At 46.6% G+C, this 16220-nt stretch overlaps 1 protein-coding gene across 3 annotated transcripts in view; it reads right to left on the reverse strand.

Annotated features, from left to right (window-relative positions):
- LOC135911568 (zinc finger protein 235-like) overlaps positions 1-16220 on the reverse strand; it is an 89817-nt gene that overhangs the window by 35700 nt on the left and 37897 nt on the right. For all 3 annotated transcript variants that reach the window (XM_065443896.2, XM_065443894.2, XM_065443895.2), the window contains one exon: positions 15908-16210. In XM_065443896.2, the coding sequence (XP_065299968.2) occupies positions 15908-16210 (303 nt within the window). The remainder of the gene's footprint in view (positions 1-15907; positions 16211-16220) is intronic.

A 16220-nucleotide genomic window follows, 5' to 3' on the forward strand; every position in this document is an offset into this window, starting at 1 on the left:
AAGGGAAACTAAACGCAACCTACGGAAATGAGGTTGCTTGCTGGTGAAGTGACAAAAGTCCTCCTCCGACCACACCACATGACGACAGTGCACCCGTGACGCTGCCGCAGTTACTACGAGGATGGCGCACACAAAGAAGTGCCAGTACAAGTGATGCCACCACTCTGAGAAATGATGATGTGCCCCAGCCACAATCACATCACCCGCTGGAGACGTGACCCAACACCAAGATCGATGTGCAACCTGAGGGCAATAATCTATGAACTGGACATAGTTATAGACTGCCATAATGTCACAGCATTAATCAACAGGGCAGCCGACTATTTCGTGATAAGTGGAGTCTGCTGCGCAGCTAAAGAAAGCGACTATAAAATGAGACAGTCCCCAGATCCACACAGCCAGAGGCCTTCTTGTCTTGCCGATGGGACAATACACCATACGAGTTAATGTCAATGCATGTGAAGTGACCTATCCTGTGACCTTCACAGTCCAGCAGCATTGGTCCTGTGATGTCATCCTGGGCATGGACTTCCTTAACTTCCCTAATGAGCATCGTGTGCTCATTGACTTTCAATCCAAGCTCATGCCAGTTTCGACGGGCAAAGCCATACTGTCAAAGATAACCCTGGGGCATTACCCAGTCCTGAGTGTCCTCGACGAAGAAGTGAGCATACCACCCTGACCAGGCATCACTGTCCCAGTGTTTACTCGAAATCCTGAAAACATCGAGGGTATCATCAAGAGAAACAAGCAGTTGCTCTTGGACAAAGATCTTGGCATTGCAAGGGTAATTGCCCATTTCTGGGATGAAAAAGTCAAGCTGCTGGTGGCAAACTTCAGCAAGAAATTCCGACACCTCAACAAAGGCCCCACAATTGCTTTCTTGAACAAACTAAAAAACATTCAAGATACCTTCTCCCTTTTCGGCCTATCTCCGCAAGACTCGTATAACCAAGACCATAGGCCTGCCTTCAACATCAACCCAGCACAGTTCAGGCACAGACAAGACCAAATCCACAGTCTCCATCAGAGTTACAGGGACTGTTCTGCATCCTCATGGGCCTAACAAAAGCCGATTGCCAAGCATCACATCATAACTGATGAACATGCCCAACCTCTGCACCAGAGCCCCTACTGTGTTGTCGTAGGAATGCCAATCCTGCGAGATCAAGTGAACGAGATGCGTTGCAATGACATCATTCAGTCTTCCAAGAGCTTTTTGCACAGCACCGGTTATCCTTATCAAAAAGACAGACAGGAGCCTAAGGTTCTGCGTCCATTACTGCATATTAACCAGCTGTCTAAAGATGAAGAAAGAAAAGAAAGAAAGCTGTCTAAAGGATGAACATTTGGCCGAGCTGGTACTGGTTGAACATCTTGAAGGGGCAGCGCAAGATGACAAAGACAAAAAGGCAGGAAATGCACATGACAGGAATGAACATTGCACATAGCAATGAGACTGCAAGGGAGATTATTCAGGCCTACTATATCAGAAAAAAAAAAGATCGCATTTTGTAAGCATGCCTTCATTAAATTTGCATGACAGTGAATTTGCATTTTTAAACCGCTTCATAGCATGGCATTAGATTATATGGTTTTGCTGTTTGCCTGTGCACTGATAATGACGCCATTGATGGGAGAGCACGTGGGTATAGGTTGCAGCATTTAAGTTTCTGTATGCCTTCTAATAAAGTTAGTTGCGAGTTCAGCGCTGTCCTGTGCGTTTCCTACCTTTTTGTCTTTATCGACTTGCGCTGCCCCTTCAAGATGTTCAGAAAGCTGTCTACCTGCTCCCGCAGATCAACGACACCCTTGACAGACTCCACAATGCCAAGTACTTCTTGTCCATGGATCTGAAAAGTGGGTACTGGCAGATTGAAACTGCCAAGAGAGACTGTGAAAAGACGGCCTTGATCATCTCAGAGTTATTTGAGTTCAAGGTCATGCCACTCAGGCTTTGATCACCACTGGTAATTTTCCAACGAGTAATGGGCACAGTGTTGGCTGGTTTCAAGTGGCAAACGTCTCTTCTATATCTGCGTGGCCCTCACAGCGAGCTTCAATGAACACCTTCAGAGGCTGAAGGCAGTACTGGACACAGCCAAGTCTTCCGGACTTGCCCTAAAGCCTGAGAAGTGCCGCCTCACATACCAGGAGCTGCTGTTTCTCAGGCACGTCATCAGCAAGGATGGTGTACGCTCCGACTTACAGAAGGCAATCTCTCTTGTGCAGTTCCCTCGATTTGTCCAGAACTTTTTATGCACCACTGGGCCTTTGACCCAGCTGACAAAGGCAGATGTGCCATTGAAATGGGAAGCACCACAAGCGGAAGTCTTCAAGGAACTTCAGGATCATTTACAGTCCCCTCCTGTCCTCACATTTTAACAAAAGTGCCGAGACTCAAATTCATATAGATGCGAGCAGCATACCTAGGTGCTGTCCTCCTTCAGAAAACAACAGGCTGGAGAAAGTAATTGTCAACACTAGCTGTTTCCTGTCAAAGGCCAAGGCTAACTATTCAACTACCAAAAAGGAGTCATCTTAGCGATATTGAAATTCCGTCCATACTTGAATTAATGAATGTGTATTGTTTAGTGGCGCAAGGGCCAGGTATGGCCAAAGAGCGCCATGACTGATAATGTTGTGTTAAGCGGTGATTTGTGAGTTGCAATGGTGGGATGTAACATGGCTGTAAAGTGGCCTAAAATCAATCCGTATCATAGAAGCGTAAAATTATATATAGCATAAAATTATGATAGTGATACATATAGTCTATGGATATAGTACGCGTGATAAGTGATCATGAAGCTAAAGTGCAAGAATATGGAAAAAGCACCTATGCCTCCGGGAGGCCTTTGAGCCCAAAGGCTGGGAGGCAGGTGCCATCTTTTAATGCAGTTACCGCAGCGGAAACCTCAGTTAAGAGGCCGTGCTATGGATTTCTTGGTGATATGACATGAAAACTATGTACATCTTTTAAAAATTTGAACAACGATTGATATTTAAAGACTGGTTCTGTATCTATGATCATTAGAGGATGAAGTGGAAATTGTTGCCGGTGTGGTAGTGGAAAATGCTTTTTCCTATTAGCGTCTAATTCAGTACATTGCAGCAGGATGTGAAGCACGGTAAGTGGCTCACCACATTTATCACACATGGGCGGATCGCCACCGGACAAGAGGTATGCGTGTGTGCTGTATGGGTGTCCTATCCTGAGTCTGCAAAGTGTTACTTCTGTGTGGCGGTTGTTTGATACCGGCGGCCAGTTGCCAAGATAAGGTTTGATAACATGTAATTTATTTGCAGTTTTTTTATCCCACAAGCGCTGCCAGAAATCTCTTAGCTTTTTTCTTATTGAGGGTTTGAGGTCCATCACAGGGATAGTCGTGGAAGTGTCTGCAGCGTTCGCGTGGACGAATGTGGCTAGCTGGTCAGCTAACACGTTTCCCTCTATCTCTCGGTGCCCCGGCACCCAGCATAAGACGATATGCTGCTTAGACGCATAGGTTTTTAGCAATGCTGAGTAAAGAGAAATAATTACAGGATTTTGATATTTCTTGACAGTTTTCAAAGCATTTACGATGCTCAAAGAGTCTGTGTATATAACTGCCTTTGGGATATTAAATTCTTTAATGTGTTTAACAGCGGCCAATATCGCGTAGGCCTCTGCTGTGAAAATACTTGTGTTAGGGTGCAGAACACCAGCATCCGAAAAGGATGGACCAACCGCTGCGTAAGATACGCCAGAATTACACTTCGACGCGTCTGTAAAGAATTCAGGAGAGGAGTATTTGTGCTGTGATTCGAGGAAATACATTCGTATATGCGCGACAGGCGCGCGCTCTGTAACAGCTACGAAAGATATATTTATTTATTTATTTATTTACAAATACTGCAGCCCAGAAGGGCTATTGCAGGAGTGGGTGAATACAAATGCGAGAAAGAAAATCATTATACAAAGGAAGCATACGTGAGTAACATGACTAAGGGGAGCATTCAATGGCATCCCGAAATTCTCTATGTGGTAAACAACGGATGGAACCAGGCAGGTCATTCCAGAGTTCAATTGTCTGAGGAAAAAAACTATATTTAAAAGTGTTGGTGCGAGCAAAAAAGACGGATAAGTTTAAGTCATTGCTGTTTCTCGTGATTAGGGGCTTTGCACGGGCCAGATATGTGTTAGGGGAAGCATAATGTGGAGAGTAAAATAGAGAGTGTAGAAGTTTCAGAGAATTAATGTGACGACGGTGGGAAAGAGGGGTTAAACCAAGCATATTCAGATGAGATGACGGTGAAAACATTCTATCATATCGGCGGTATATGAAACAAACCGCCTTTTTCTGAACAGATTCAATTTTGTGGATGTCCGAAATTTTGTAAGGGTTCCATATGGTAGACGCATATTCAAGAATAGGTCTTACAAGTGTTTTGTATGTGATGAGTTTAGTTTCTTTGGGGGCAGCACGCAGAGTTCGGGTTAGATAACCAAGTTTTTTTAGTCCTTTGTTGCAAGTTGTTAGAATATGTTCTGACCAGGATAATCTTGGAGTGAAAAGGAGGCCTAAATACTTATATTCATATGCGCGCTGCAGAAAAGTAGATTTATAGGAGTAGTTGAAATATGAGCAATTAGCATGCTTGTGAAAGGACATGGCGACTGTTTTCTTGAAGTTAATGTTCATTTGCCAGAGTTCGCACCATTCACAAAAACTTATAAAAGATTGATTCAGAGTGTTATGATCGTTAGGTGAGGAAATGACATTGTAGAGAACGCAGTCGTCAGCGTAAAGCCGAATTTTTACTGAAACAGAGCTTGGAATGTCGTTAATGTAAAGCAAAAAAAGCAATGGCCCTAAAATAGAACCTTGGGGCACACCGGAAGATACTGATGCGTCAGGAGAGTTGAATGAATTAAAAGAAACATACTGTGAACGATCAAAGAAAACTACGGATCCAGTCAACGAGAAGAGGGTTATTAAGGATAGAGCTTAGTTTATGTAATAGTTTAGGATGTGGTACAGTATCAAATGCTTTGGAGAAATCAATGAAGAGTGCATCTAATTGATGACCTAAATCAAGAGCAGAAGCGATGTCATGTGTAAATTCAGTTAATTGAGTCACTGTGCTAAAACCACTACGAAATCCATGCTGAGCGCTGCATAAAATATTACTAGACTCGAGAAAAGTGATAATGTGTTTATAAATTATGTGTTCAAGGAGTTTGCATGCATGAGAAGTTAACGAAATGGGTCTATAATTTAGTAGAGATTGTTTCTGCCCAGATTTGAACAATGGAATGACTCTAGCCCGTTTCCATGAACAAGGAACTGTACAAGTGGATACAGATTTCTCAAAAATCATGGTGAGGTATTGACACGTCCAGAGCGCATAACGATGAAGGAACACATTGTTGACATTGTCTGGACTGCAGCCTTTTTTGGTGTCAAGATTTAAAATAAGGTTCAGGACTCCTTGCTTACATATTGTAACATTGTTAATTGCACGGGACATGTTAGTTGTCGTGGAGTAGGGAGGAATTACGCCATTGTCCTGTGTGAATACAGACTGAAAATATTCATTGAATGCTTTAGCAATAGGTCCAGGATCGCTTACTTCGGAATCATCTAATAGAAATGTCTGGGTGGTGTTCTTTATTGGCGAAATTGAGCTCCAAAATTTTCGTGGGTTATTTTTAACTAAGTTAGGTAGAGTGAACTGATAATAAAAGTTCTTAGCTGCGTCCATTTTTTGACGGAGTTCTTCCTTCATAAAGCGGAACTGGACATTTCTTTCGGCATTCATGTGGCGCTTCCAACGTGCTCTGGCTACTTGACGCTTCAAATGCAGTATTTCCCTTGTCATCCAAGGAAGATCTAGATTTTTCTTTTTTGTTTTCAATGGCACATAGCGCTCTATGCAAGTATGGACAATGTTTTCAAAATGGGATACTATAGCATTGATATCACTGGTAGTGCATAACTGGGAGAATCTGTCGAATGAAATGCTTAATGTATCAAGTATGGACGTATCATCTGCATGATTATAATCGTAAAAACTGGTATATTCATAGTGGCGCCTTGAAACTGAAAAATTAATAGTAGTAATAACAGCTTTGTGATCGGAAATACCGTCCGTAATCTCACACTCAAAGCCACTCGTAAAGAGCGGTGCACTTAGGAAAATCAAATCTAGTATGGAGGACTCTCTAGTAGGGTTAGATACAATTTGTTTCAATCCAAGGGATAGTGTAAATTCAAGCAACTCTCTAGAAAGAGGGACGTTATCACCAGTTATCGATAATGAAGCCCACGAAACGTTAGGTACATTGAAGTCCCCCATGCAGATTAAATTTGAGGAGCCAAAACCGTGCTCTTGGATGAACGCGTTAAGGATCATTATTTCATTTGAGGTATGTCTGGGAGGACGATAAAACACACCAATGATTACATTTGTTTTACCAATGTGCACCTTACACCAGACCGTCTCGATTTCAAGTGGGGATTGTAGTACAGAAAACTGTAGATCAGAGCGCAAAAACAAGGCAACGCCTCCGCCTCTGCCCGCATTCCTGTCTACTCTTATGACGTTATATCCCGGGGGAGTTACCTCGCAGTCAAGGATATCGCTATGCAACCAGGTCTCAGTAACACCGATAACATGTGGGGAATGTGATGCCACCAAAGAGGAAAAGCTTGAATATTTGTTAGATAGGCTTCTTGCATTAAGATTTAATATACAAAGTTTATCGTACTTGTCATTGTTAAGTCAAGGATTGTTCCCCTGGGAGAGCGGTAAATGATGGTGAGTGGTGCGGTCAGGAGCTTTTACAAGAGAGTTGGAAACAACATCCCAATTGTAGAGCTGATTATCAACGAACGCATGGTCGTACCTGAGGTGTACCACTGAACCATTGTTACGGAATTCTGCTGTAGCGTCCCATAGTTTTTTACGGATGGATCGTACGTTTGAAGAAAAATCTTCAGATAATCGCCACTGAGACCCTTTTAGCTTATAGCCGTTCTTTAGAGCACTAATCTTTTCGCGAGAATCTAGGAGCTTCATAATGATGGGGCGAGGTCTCCCACCTCTAGGTCTGCCAAGCCTATGCAATCGCTCGATTTGAGGAAAATCAAGCTTTAGTACGTCAGTAAAAAAGTTCTTAACTTGCGATTGCAGCGATTCATTAGTGTCATGCTCAGATTCTGTCAGACCATAAAGAATAAGGTTGTTGCGACGCGAGCGATTTTCCAAATCATCGTTTTGGGAAGAAAGTGTGTTAATAGTGGATGACATTTTCTGAATTTGGCTCTGTAGGTTATCGTAGTGGGCTGTGCTAACCGTGGGCGCCTGCTGCTCAAGATCAACTATGCGTTTTTCAATTGCCTCAAATCGAGCGTCGATAGATTTTCGCATGTCGGCTATATCTTTTGTTATCTTATTTTGCCCTGCAAGAAGCTGAGCGAACATTTCGGATATCATAGAGCCAGACTCATCTGTTTGAGTGGCGGAGCGTTTTGTAGGGCCCGGGTTTGTTTCAATATCGCCACTCAGTAGGAGGCTGCTCATACAGTAAACAAGATCAGCACATACAGAAATATATGCAGAAAGACGTTCGTGTGGGCAAGGCATCAGCAATAAGAAGCGGTTGTCAGATCGAATACAATAAGCGTCCTTAAGGTAACATACCTGCACGAAGAAGAGACAACGTTTGAACATCTGGCCTGTATTGCTGCTGCCTTGCCCACTGAAGCGATGAAGCTGCGGTGTGGCTTTTATACTGAACGGAGCCGGCGTCGTGACTCGCATTAGTGCACCATCCAGGCTGACGTCACCGATGGCAGAGGTCAGTATCTTGTCGAATCCAGCGGTGAACAGACCATGACTATCTTCCAGGGCGGAGATAGGGCAGTCATCGCGCGCATGCGGGAACATCAGGGCGTGATGACATGCGAGCGGTGATGCATCCAGGAAGGCCTTCGTAGTACACTCCGGGAAAGCAGCCAAGCCGGTGAAAAGCTGCACGAAGAAGAGACAACGTTTGAACATCTGGCCTGTATTGCTGCTGCCTTGCCCACTGAAGCGATGAAGCTGCGGTGTGGCTTTTATACTGAACGGAGCCGGCGTCGTGACTCGCATTAGTGCACCATCCAGGCTGACGTCACCGATGGCAGAGGTCAGTATCTTGTCGAATCCAGCGGTGAACAGACCATGACTATCTTCCAGGGCGGAGATAGGGCAGTCATCGCGCGCATGCGGGAACATCAGGGCGTGATGACATGCGAGCGGTGATGCATCCAGGAAGGCCTTCGTAGTACACTCCGGGAAAGCAGCCAAGCCGGTGAAAAGCTGCACGAAGAAGAGACAACGTTTGAACATCTGGCCTGTATTGCTGCTGCCTTGCCCACTCAATATCACAGTCTATTGGTTGCCACTGCCACGGCGGGGGCCGTATAGCAGAGGACATAAGGTGGTATTCAAGCAGTGGAACCGTTGTTTCTTCAGCCATGTCTCTGACACGCAGTGAGAAAGGCTTTGCCACTGTGGGCCAGTTGCAAAAAAGTTGACAACTGGACAAATCGTTTATAGTGGAAATTGCGGGCTTCTCACTATTTGTGTTCACTCTCAGAAAATACATGAAAGAGGAGTATGTTCTCTGCAGATGAAGTGACCACTCATCCGATTCAACGTAAAGGCTTTCCACTGGGCTTGTTCTAAAGGCGCCTGTGGACAAGCGAATGCCTAAGTGGTGGACAGTGTCTAGCATCTTCAGAGCAGTTGGAGTAGCCGACTGGTAAACTATGGCTCCATAGTCTAGTTGTGTGCGTACGAGGCTTTTATACAAGTTCATGAGACATTTTCTATCACTGCCCCAGGTTGTGCGTGAGAGCACCTTTAAGATATTCATTGTTTTCATGCACTTGTCTTTAAGATATTTTATGTGCTGTAGAAAGGTTAGTTTCGCATCTAAAATTATGCCTAAGAACTTATGTTCCCTGTTTACGGGCAGACGCTCACCATGCAGCACAATTTCAGGATCAGGGTGCAGGCCTCTTTTTCTAGAGAAAATGACACAGGTGCTTTTTTGTGGGTTCAGTCTGAACCCGTTCTCATCAGCCCATTTGGAGACCCTGTTAAGACCAAGCTGGACCTGTCGCTCACAGATTGCAAGAGAACTTGATTGAAAAACTATCTGCACATCATCAACCTACGTTGAATAGAAGATGTTATGTGTTATGTGTAGATGAAGAGAATTCATTTTTACTATAAAGAGCGTGCAGCTGAGCACCCCGCCCTGCGGCACTTCAGTTTCCTGTACAAATTTCTGTGACAGAACATTGCCCACCCGAACACGGAATGTCCGATTCGACAGATAACTTTCGATAACATTGAACATATTTCCGTATATACCTAACTGTGAGAGGTCTCTCAATACCCCAAACCGCCACGTTGTATCATAGGCTTTCTCCATATCTAAGAATACTGATAAGGAAAACTGCTTATGGACAAAAGCTTCACGGATACGTGCCTCGACACGTATGAGATGGTCAGTGGTGGATCGACCCTCCCAAAACCCGCATTGGTATGGGTCCAGCAGTTTGTTTGATTCTAGGAAGTGTAGTAGGCAACAGTTAATAATTTTTTCGAATACTTTGCAGAGGTAACTTGTTAATGCTATAGGTCTGTAACTTGATACAGAGGAAGGATCCTTTCCGTGCTGGAGTATTGGAATTATAATAGCCTCCTTCCATGCAGAGGGGATCTCGCCGGAAGACCATATAACGTTGTAAAGGGAAAGGAGGGTTTTCTGTGTTTCAGATGGTAGTTGTTTTAACATCTCATATATTATGCGGTCTGAACCTGGGGCGGATGTATTACAGCAGTTCAGTGCCGCCTGCAGTTCTGCTATGGAGAAGGGTTCGTTGTACGGCGCACTTTTTGCACATTTCCTTTCTAGCTTTTGGTTCTCTATTCGTGTTTTGTACTTTAGGAATGTTTCGGTATAGTGTGAGGAGCTGGATATGCGTTCAAAGTGTGTGCCAAGAAAGTTGGTTTGATCTTCCAGGCTTTCTCCGTGGCTATTTAATAAAGGCAGGGAATACGTTTGTTGTCCATTAACTTTTTTCACTCTATTCCATACTTTTTTCTCATCTGTGTAGGAGTTGATGCTTGATATAAACTTCACCCAACTCTCTCGTCTTGCTTGTCGGCGCGTTCTCCTTGCCTGGGATTTGACATTTTTTAAGTTTTCCAGGTTTTCAGCTGTTGGAGAATCGCGAAATATCGCCCACACTTTGTTCTGGTTCCTCCGTGCTTGCCTGCATGCATCGTTCCACCAGGGAACACGCCGCTTGAAACCCATGCCGCTCGCTTGAGTAATACATTTACATGCGGCATCAAGTATAAAAGCTGTAAAATATCCAACAGCGTCATCTATGGTTATATCAGACATCTCAGTCCAGGTAATGTGTGTAATAGTTTGGTATTGTTCCCAATCGGCTGAGTCAACCTACCACCAAGGGACCTGCGGGGGAAGTTGATCTTGTTTTGGCGTAGTTAGGATTAGTATTGGGAAGTGGTCACTCCCATACGGGTTCTTAAGCACATTCCATTTAAAACAGGGTAAAAGCGTCGACGATAAAATGCTAAGATCTATGACAGAGCATGACTTGTTGGACAGGTTAAAATATGTAGGCTCCTTCGTGCTCAAGAGACATGTTCCAGAGGAAAAAAGCACCTGTTCAATGACGCGACCTCGCGCATCACAGCGTGAATCGTCCCACAAAGTACTGTGTGCATTAAAATCACCAAGAATAACATAGGGGTCTGGGAGCTCATCTATTAATGACTCTAAGTCGCGTCTGTGAAGGTGATAATGTGGGGGTATATACAGGGAACAGATTGTAATGAGTTTATTTAAAAGTATGGCTCGGACGGCCACAGCCTCAAGGGCCGTTTGGAGCTTTAAATGCTGACACGCTACACTTCTGTCAGCAATAATGGCTACACCGCCAGATGATGCGACAGCATCCTCGCGGTCTTTGCGAAACGTAACATACTTTCGGAGAAAGTTTGCATGTTTAGATTTTAAGTGTGTTTCCTGTAAACACAGCACTGTTGGATTGTGTTTTTGGATGAGTTCCTGCACATCATCAAGGTTTCTACAGAGACCACTGACGTTCCATTGAATTATCCGTGTATCCATGTTGGTAGTAAATAGGTGCTGTGTGTACAAAAACAGAAGTAGTGATTATGGAAATTACCGAGATTAAATTACAGAGCCCTTTCGAGGCCCTGTAACGGGAGTTTTGCCCTTTCTGGAGCGTTCGAGGGAGCCTCGCCGCTCCTTAGGCGCTTGGTGCGCCTTGGCGATAGGTGTTGTGTCCATTGCCTCTTGCGAGGCGCCGGACACGTGCTCTTGCGAGCGAGAAGTTACCCAAGAGAGTCCCGCCTTGGAGGGCAATACCCCTGCGCCCACCAGCCCGGAGGTCGATGGGGCTCCCTGAGGGATTTGGCTGCGCCGGCTGTTGCCAGCGCAGGTAGGGGCCGGGTAGGCCGGGGCAGCCTCGGCTGCGCCAACCTTCGGGGTCGATGATCCCTCATTCTGGGTTTATGGAGCAGCGCTAGCTGCAACCGCCGCGGGGGCAGATGGCGTAGCTGCCGACTCACTGCTTGTGGGTCGGACAGCCGCCGAAAGCCGTTGTGACGCTGCCCCCTGACGCGCCACTTCGGCAAAGCTTTTCTTTCGCAGGTATGCTACCCGCCTGCGTGCCTCCTTGAATGAGATATTTTCTTTCACTTTGATCGTTACTATTTCTTTTTCTTTCTTCCAGGATGGGCACGACTGCGAGTATGCGGCGTGCTCCCCATCACAGTTTACACAGTGGAGAGTGTTCTCACAAGTTTCAGTGGTGTGTTCTTTGGCACTGCATTTAGCACAAGTTTGGTGGCCGTGGCAGCTCTGCGAGCTGTGGCCGAAGCGCTGGCATTTGAAACATCTAAGGGGGTTTGGCACAAATGGCCTAACACGGAGCTTGATGTACCCGGCCTCTACAGACTCGAGCAGAATACTTGAGCCGAAAGTCAATATAAGGTGTTTGGTCTTTATTTCTTTGCTGTCACGCCTGATCTTAAGTCTTTTAACATTGATAACATTCTTGGCACTGAAGCCCTCCAAGAGTTCATCCTCAGTGAGCTCCAGCAAGTCATCGTCCGAGACAACACCGCGGCTTGTGTTGATCGTATGGTGCGGGGTTACTGTTACTTGGGTCTCCCCAAATGACACAAGTTTCGGCAGTTTCTCATACTGCTTCTGATCTTGGAGCTCCAAAAGGAGATCACCGCTTGACATTCTCGACACGTTATATTCTGTACCGAAAACTTCGGTCAAAGACTTGGAATCAAGGAACGGTGAAATGGATCGCACTAGTTTGTCTGGTTTTACCGAGTGAATTACGTGGAATCGAGGGAAGATGTGGGCTTGTCGTCCGAAAAACTGAAAAACTTCTTTGGTGCGCCCTCGTTTCTTAAGGCGATCAGGTAGTTTAGGAAAAGGATGTTCCATAAGTACAGTTGGGTTTTTGGCCGCGATGCCGACCACCCACCATGGAGCCCAACTGGGGGACGTGACAGGAGTTCCTGCTAGAGAAACCCTGCCAACGCCAGCCGTACATCGCTGCTATAACCAAATACAGCATAACCAAGGCTGGCTAGCTACACAACGTTAACCCTTGCCACCGGGAAACTAGGAAGTGAGGAGAAGTGATGAGAAGACAGGAAAGATGGAAAAGTGGGAGAGAAAGACGAAGATTAGAGAGGAGGACAGGAAAAGGCGACTGCCGATTTCCCCCGGGTGGGTCAGTCCGGGGGTGCCGTCTATGTGAAGCAGAGGCCAAAGAGGTGTGTTGCCTCCGCCGGGGGGCCTTAAAGGTCCAAACACTCGGCATCGGCTCAACCTCCAGGATCCCCCTTTCCCCAGACACGGCTAAGCCGCACACGGCTACACGCGGGAGGGTCCAACCCTCGTGTGCTCGGGTACGTGGTGTCGCAAAAAGCCAAACGCCTGCTGACGCAGGCACCCCTGTGGGGTCCGTCCATACATCTACAGCTAATCATTCAAGATTGCCAGTGACCACCACGCCTTGTGCTGTCTTGCCAATTTGAAGGACCCCTCCGGCAGCCCTGCTCGGTGAAGCCAGTGTCTCCAAAAGTTTGTCGCCATAATATACAAGTTCGAGCGGAAGCAATTAGACGCCAACTGCCTGCCAAGAGATCCTGTGGATGCATCACCGAAAGAAAACGACGATGACGCTTTCCTTGGGCTTATCAGTAGCAGCACTCTTGCGGAGCAGCAGCGCTCAAACCCCGAATTAAGAGCGTCTCATCCAGTACTGTTAGATACGGGACCATTTCCTGAGCCTACTTCGAGTTCACCAGACCACATCGAATCGCACTACAGCTAATTAAGGAGCACAGAAGCACGGATACCACATTCCTAAGGCGCGGCACGTGCAAACAAGTTGGCGGCCCCCACTTCATGTGCCGTAGGTGGAGGTATTCACTGCTTGACTCTTCCCGAAAGTGAAGCGAGAGCCTGGCACTGTTGCAGGTAAAGTGAGTCCCCAAGCAAGACGGCTGTAATGCACCATGAAAACTTGACAGCGTCGCCCCCATCCGCCTATTGTGACGGCGCATTGCAAGTCAGCAAGGCAAGACCGCAGGGAGAAGTAAGCGCTCGGACAATTGGGGACCAAGCAGCGACCCTCTCCACCGGGTGTGACACCATCGCATGGGCGCCTACCATTGGACGAAAATGACGACACCCGAGCGGGCTTGCCGATTGGCTGAAAATGGCGTCACCTGAGCGGGCTCTTCCATTGGCCGAACGTGACGTGTCTTCGAGACACCGAACGGCTTAAAAGACACAAACCGGGAGCAGCAGGAGAGCATTCCTAGAGCATTCCTTGATTCATCTCTTTCGAGCTTCTTGCCACGGGCCGCAGCGTCCGAGTTGCTGCCGGCCCGTAATGACTTTAAGACTGTTAATTGATTCTCACTGTAAATAATGTAAATAAACCTCCCAAGTGTTTCATCTGAAAGTCCTCCTCAACTCTTACAGTACCTGGAAGGCAAGGCGTCTTCAACCCTTCCAGCGTTCAGGGTTGTAGTGGCAGTGTTGACAAGAGCTTTGCGCCCAGCAAGAACGCCTACCTTTTCGTCATCGCCAACAACCTTCGAGAAGAAATTCTCCAGGCTTCCCATGATGAACTGACAGCTGGGCACCTCGGGTATACCTGGGCTGTGTCCAAGTGTGATATGCGCATGACAACATGCTTGTATTGTGAGACTTGCTCGACGACTGCAACATGTACCCAAGGAGGAACAAGCAATATCCGGGCGGGGAAAAGAAAGACAGGTCGTGGCAAGCTGAAAGGGAGAAGAGAAAGCGCGAGGGATGGGCGGACGAGAGCGTGCACTGTGGGGCTCAGGAGGCGAGGTGGTACGGGTTCAAAAGGAGATAGTACAGGTTCAAAAAAACAGCAGCTGAGCACCCCAAGGGAAATCCAGGAGGCAGCCCTGCTGGTCCATGCAACCGGACTGTTTCAGAGACGTCCACGAACAACGCTCTAGAGTCAAGCTGTGCTTTGTGGATGAAACAGACTGGCCAGTAAGATGAAAGGACCTCAGCCCCCCTGACCATTGCCGAGCACTGAACTCGTGCCCGGCCCTTCCAACGTCTCCTGAAGAATGCAGCTTCAGCCCAATCGTCGAACATGCTGGTCGTGACTAGCAAGCATGGCGTTAATGACAGAGTCGACATGGGGCTCTGCGGCTCGTTTACTGCCACTTTCTCAGAGCTACCCCGTCGTCTGGGCCAAAGCAACTCTCCCAATGAATCCGTGTTTACACAATCACTGTGACTATGACTTACTGCGTCATTAATGGGCAGAACAGTGAAGTATTTGAAGCAACCCTATAACTTTGATTGCCTCCTGCCTATACGCTCCAACCTGCTTTAACGATGCCATCTTCCAAGTGCTCCTGTGTAGTAAATATTGCTTATTCCCTTTTATGAAAGTGTAGTGTGAAAAGATTGCATTTTGTGTAAAAACGGCTGTCTGTAATTTGCACCAAGGTTGTCCTTGCATGCGCATGTCCTCACAGGAACCTGACTTTACACCACGACAAATACTTCTGGCCACAACTGTCCGCTGATATCGCACGGTACATAAGAACCTGCTGTGACTGTCAGCGACGAAAGATGCCCCTGACCAGAGCAGCTGGACTGCTAAACCCCCCATCGACAAAGTCTTTCCAACAGATGGGAATGAACTTCCTCAGCCCCTTCCCAACACCAACTTTGGGGCAACAGGCCCAAAGGATATGGAGTGGACGGTGCAGTGGTGTGTTTGCTAACCTGTACGAATGCGCAGGTGCTGCTTCATGCTGAATTTATGGAAGAAGCTGTGAGAGCATGAAGGACACTGTGAGATATTGTCATGTTGTAGTGACAGTGAAGAATGATGCGGTATCAAAACTGTGAGTTACAAATTTGACTCTCTATTGGGCGAACTTGTGCCCAGCAAAACAAGTAACACTCGAGTGCACTGATAGTAGCAAGTAAAGTCCGCAAGCGTGGATAATCTGATCTGCGAGTCAAGCCTGTTGGCTTTTATACATGACTCGTTGAACGCTCCTGGTGCCTGCATGGCTTCCAGAAACTACTACACATTTTGTGTCGCACATGCCATCTGATTATACAAGGTTCGACGAGAACACACACAACAGACAGAATCAGCGATAACATTCGAGTAAGTTCCAAGTCGTGCAGGCGCATCTTTTAAGTTGTTAGCGGGTGAAATGCGGTCCCAGAGAAAATGATAAGTAGGCACACATGTCCATATTTCACCTGTGTGGATGCGCAGATGTCTTCGCAAGCTGGACTTATGCGAGAACTTCTGAGGGCATGAAGCGCACTGGAATGGCTTCTCGCCTGTGTGGGTGCGCAAGTGCACCTTCAGCCTGTACCTTTCCGAGAACTTCTGAGGGCACAAATCACATTTAAATGGTCGCTCGCCAGTATGGACCCTGATGTGCAATTTCAGCACATAAGCCTTATCAGTCTCATAGTCACAGAGGTGACAGCGGTGGCGGAGTTGCTGGTGCGAGTGGTCACCCTCAGCTGTTGATGGCAATGCAGAAGGCCTTGATGCTGCACAAAT

This window comes from Dermacentor albipictus, chromosome 8, assembly GCF_038994185.2.
Source record: "Dermacentor albipictus isolate Rhodes 1998 colony chromosome 8, USDA_Dalb.pri_finalv2, whole genome shotgun sequence".
NCBI lineage: Eukaryota > Metazoa > Arthropoda > Arachnida > Ixodida > Ixodidae > Dermacentor > Dermacentor albipictus.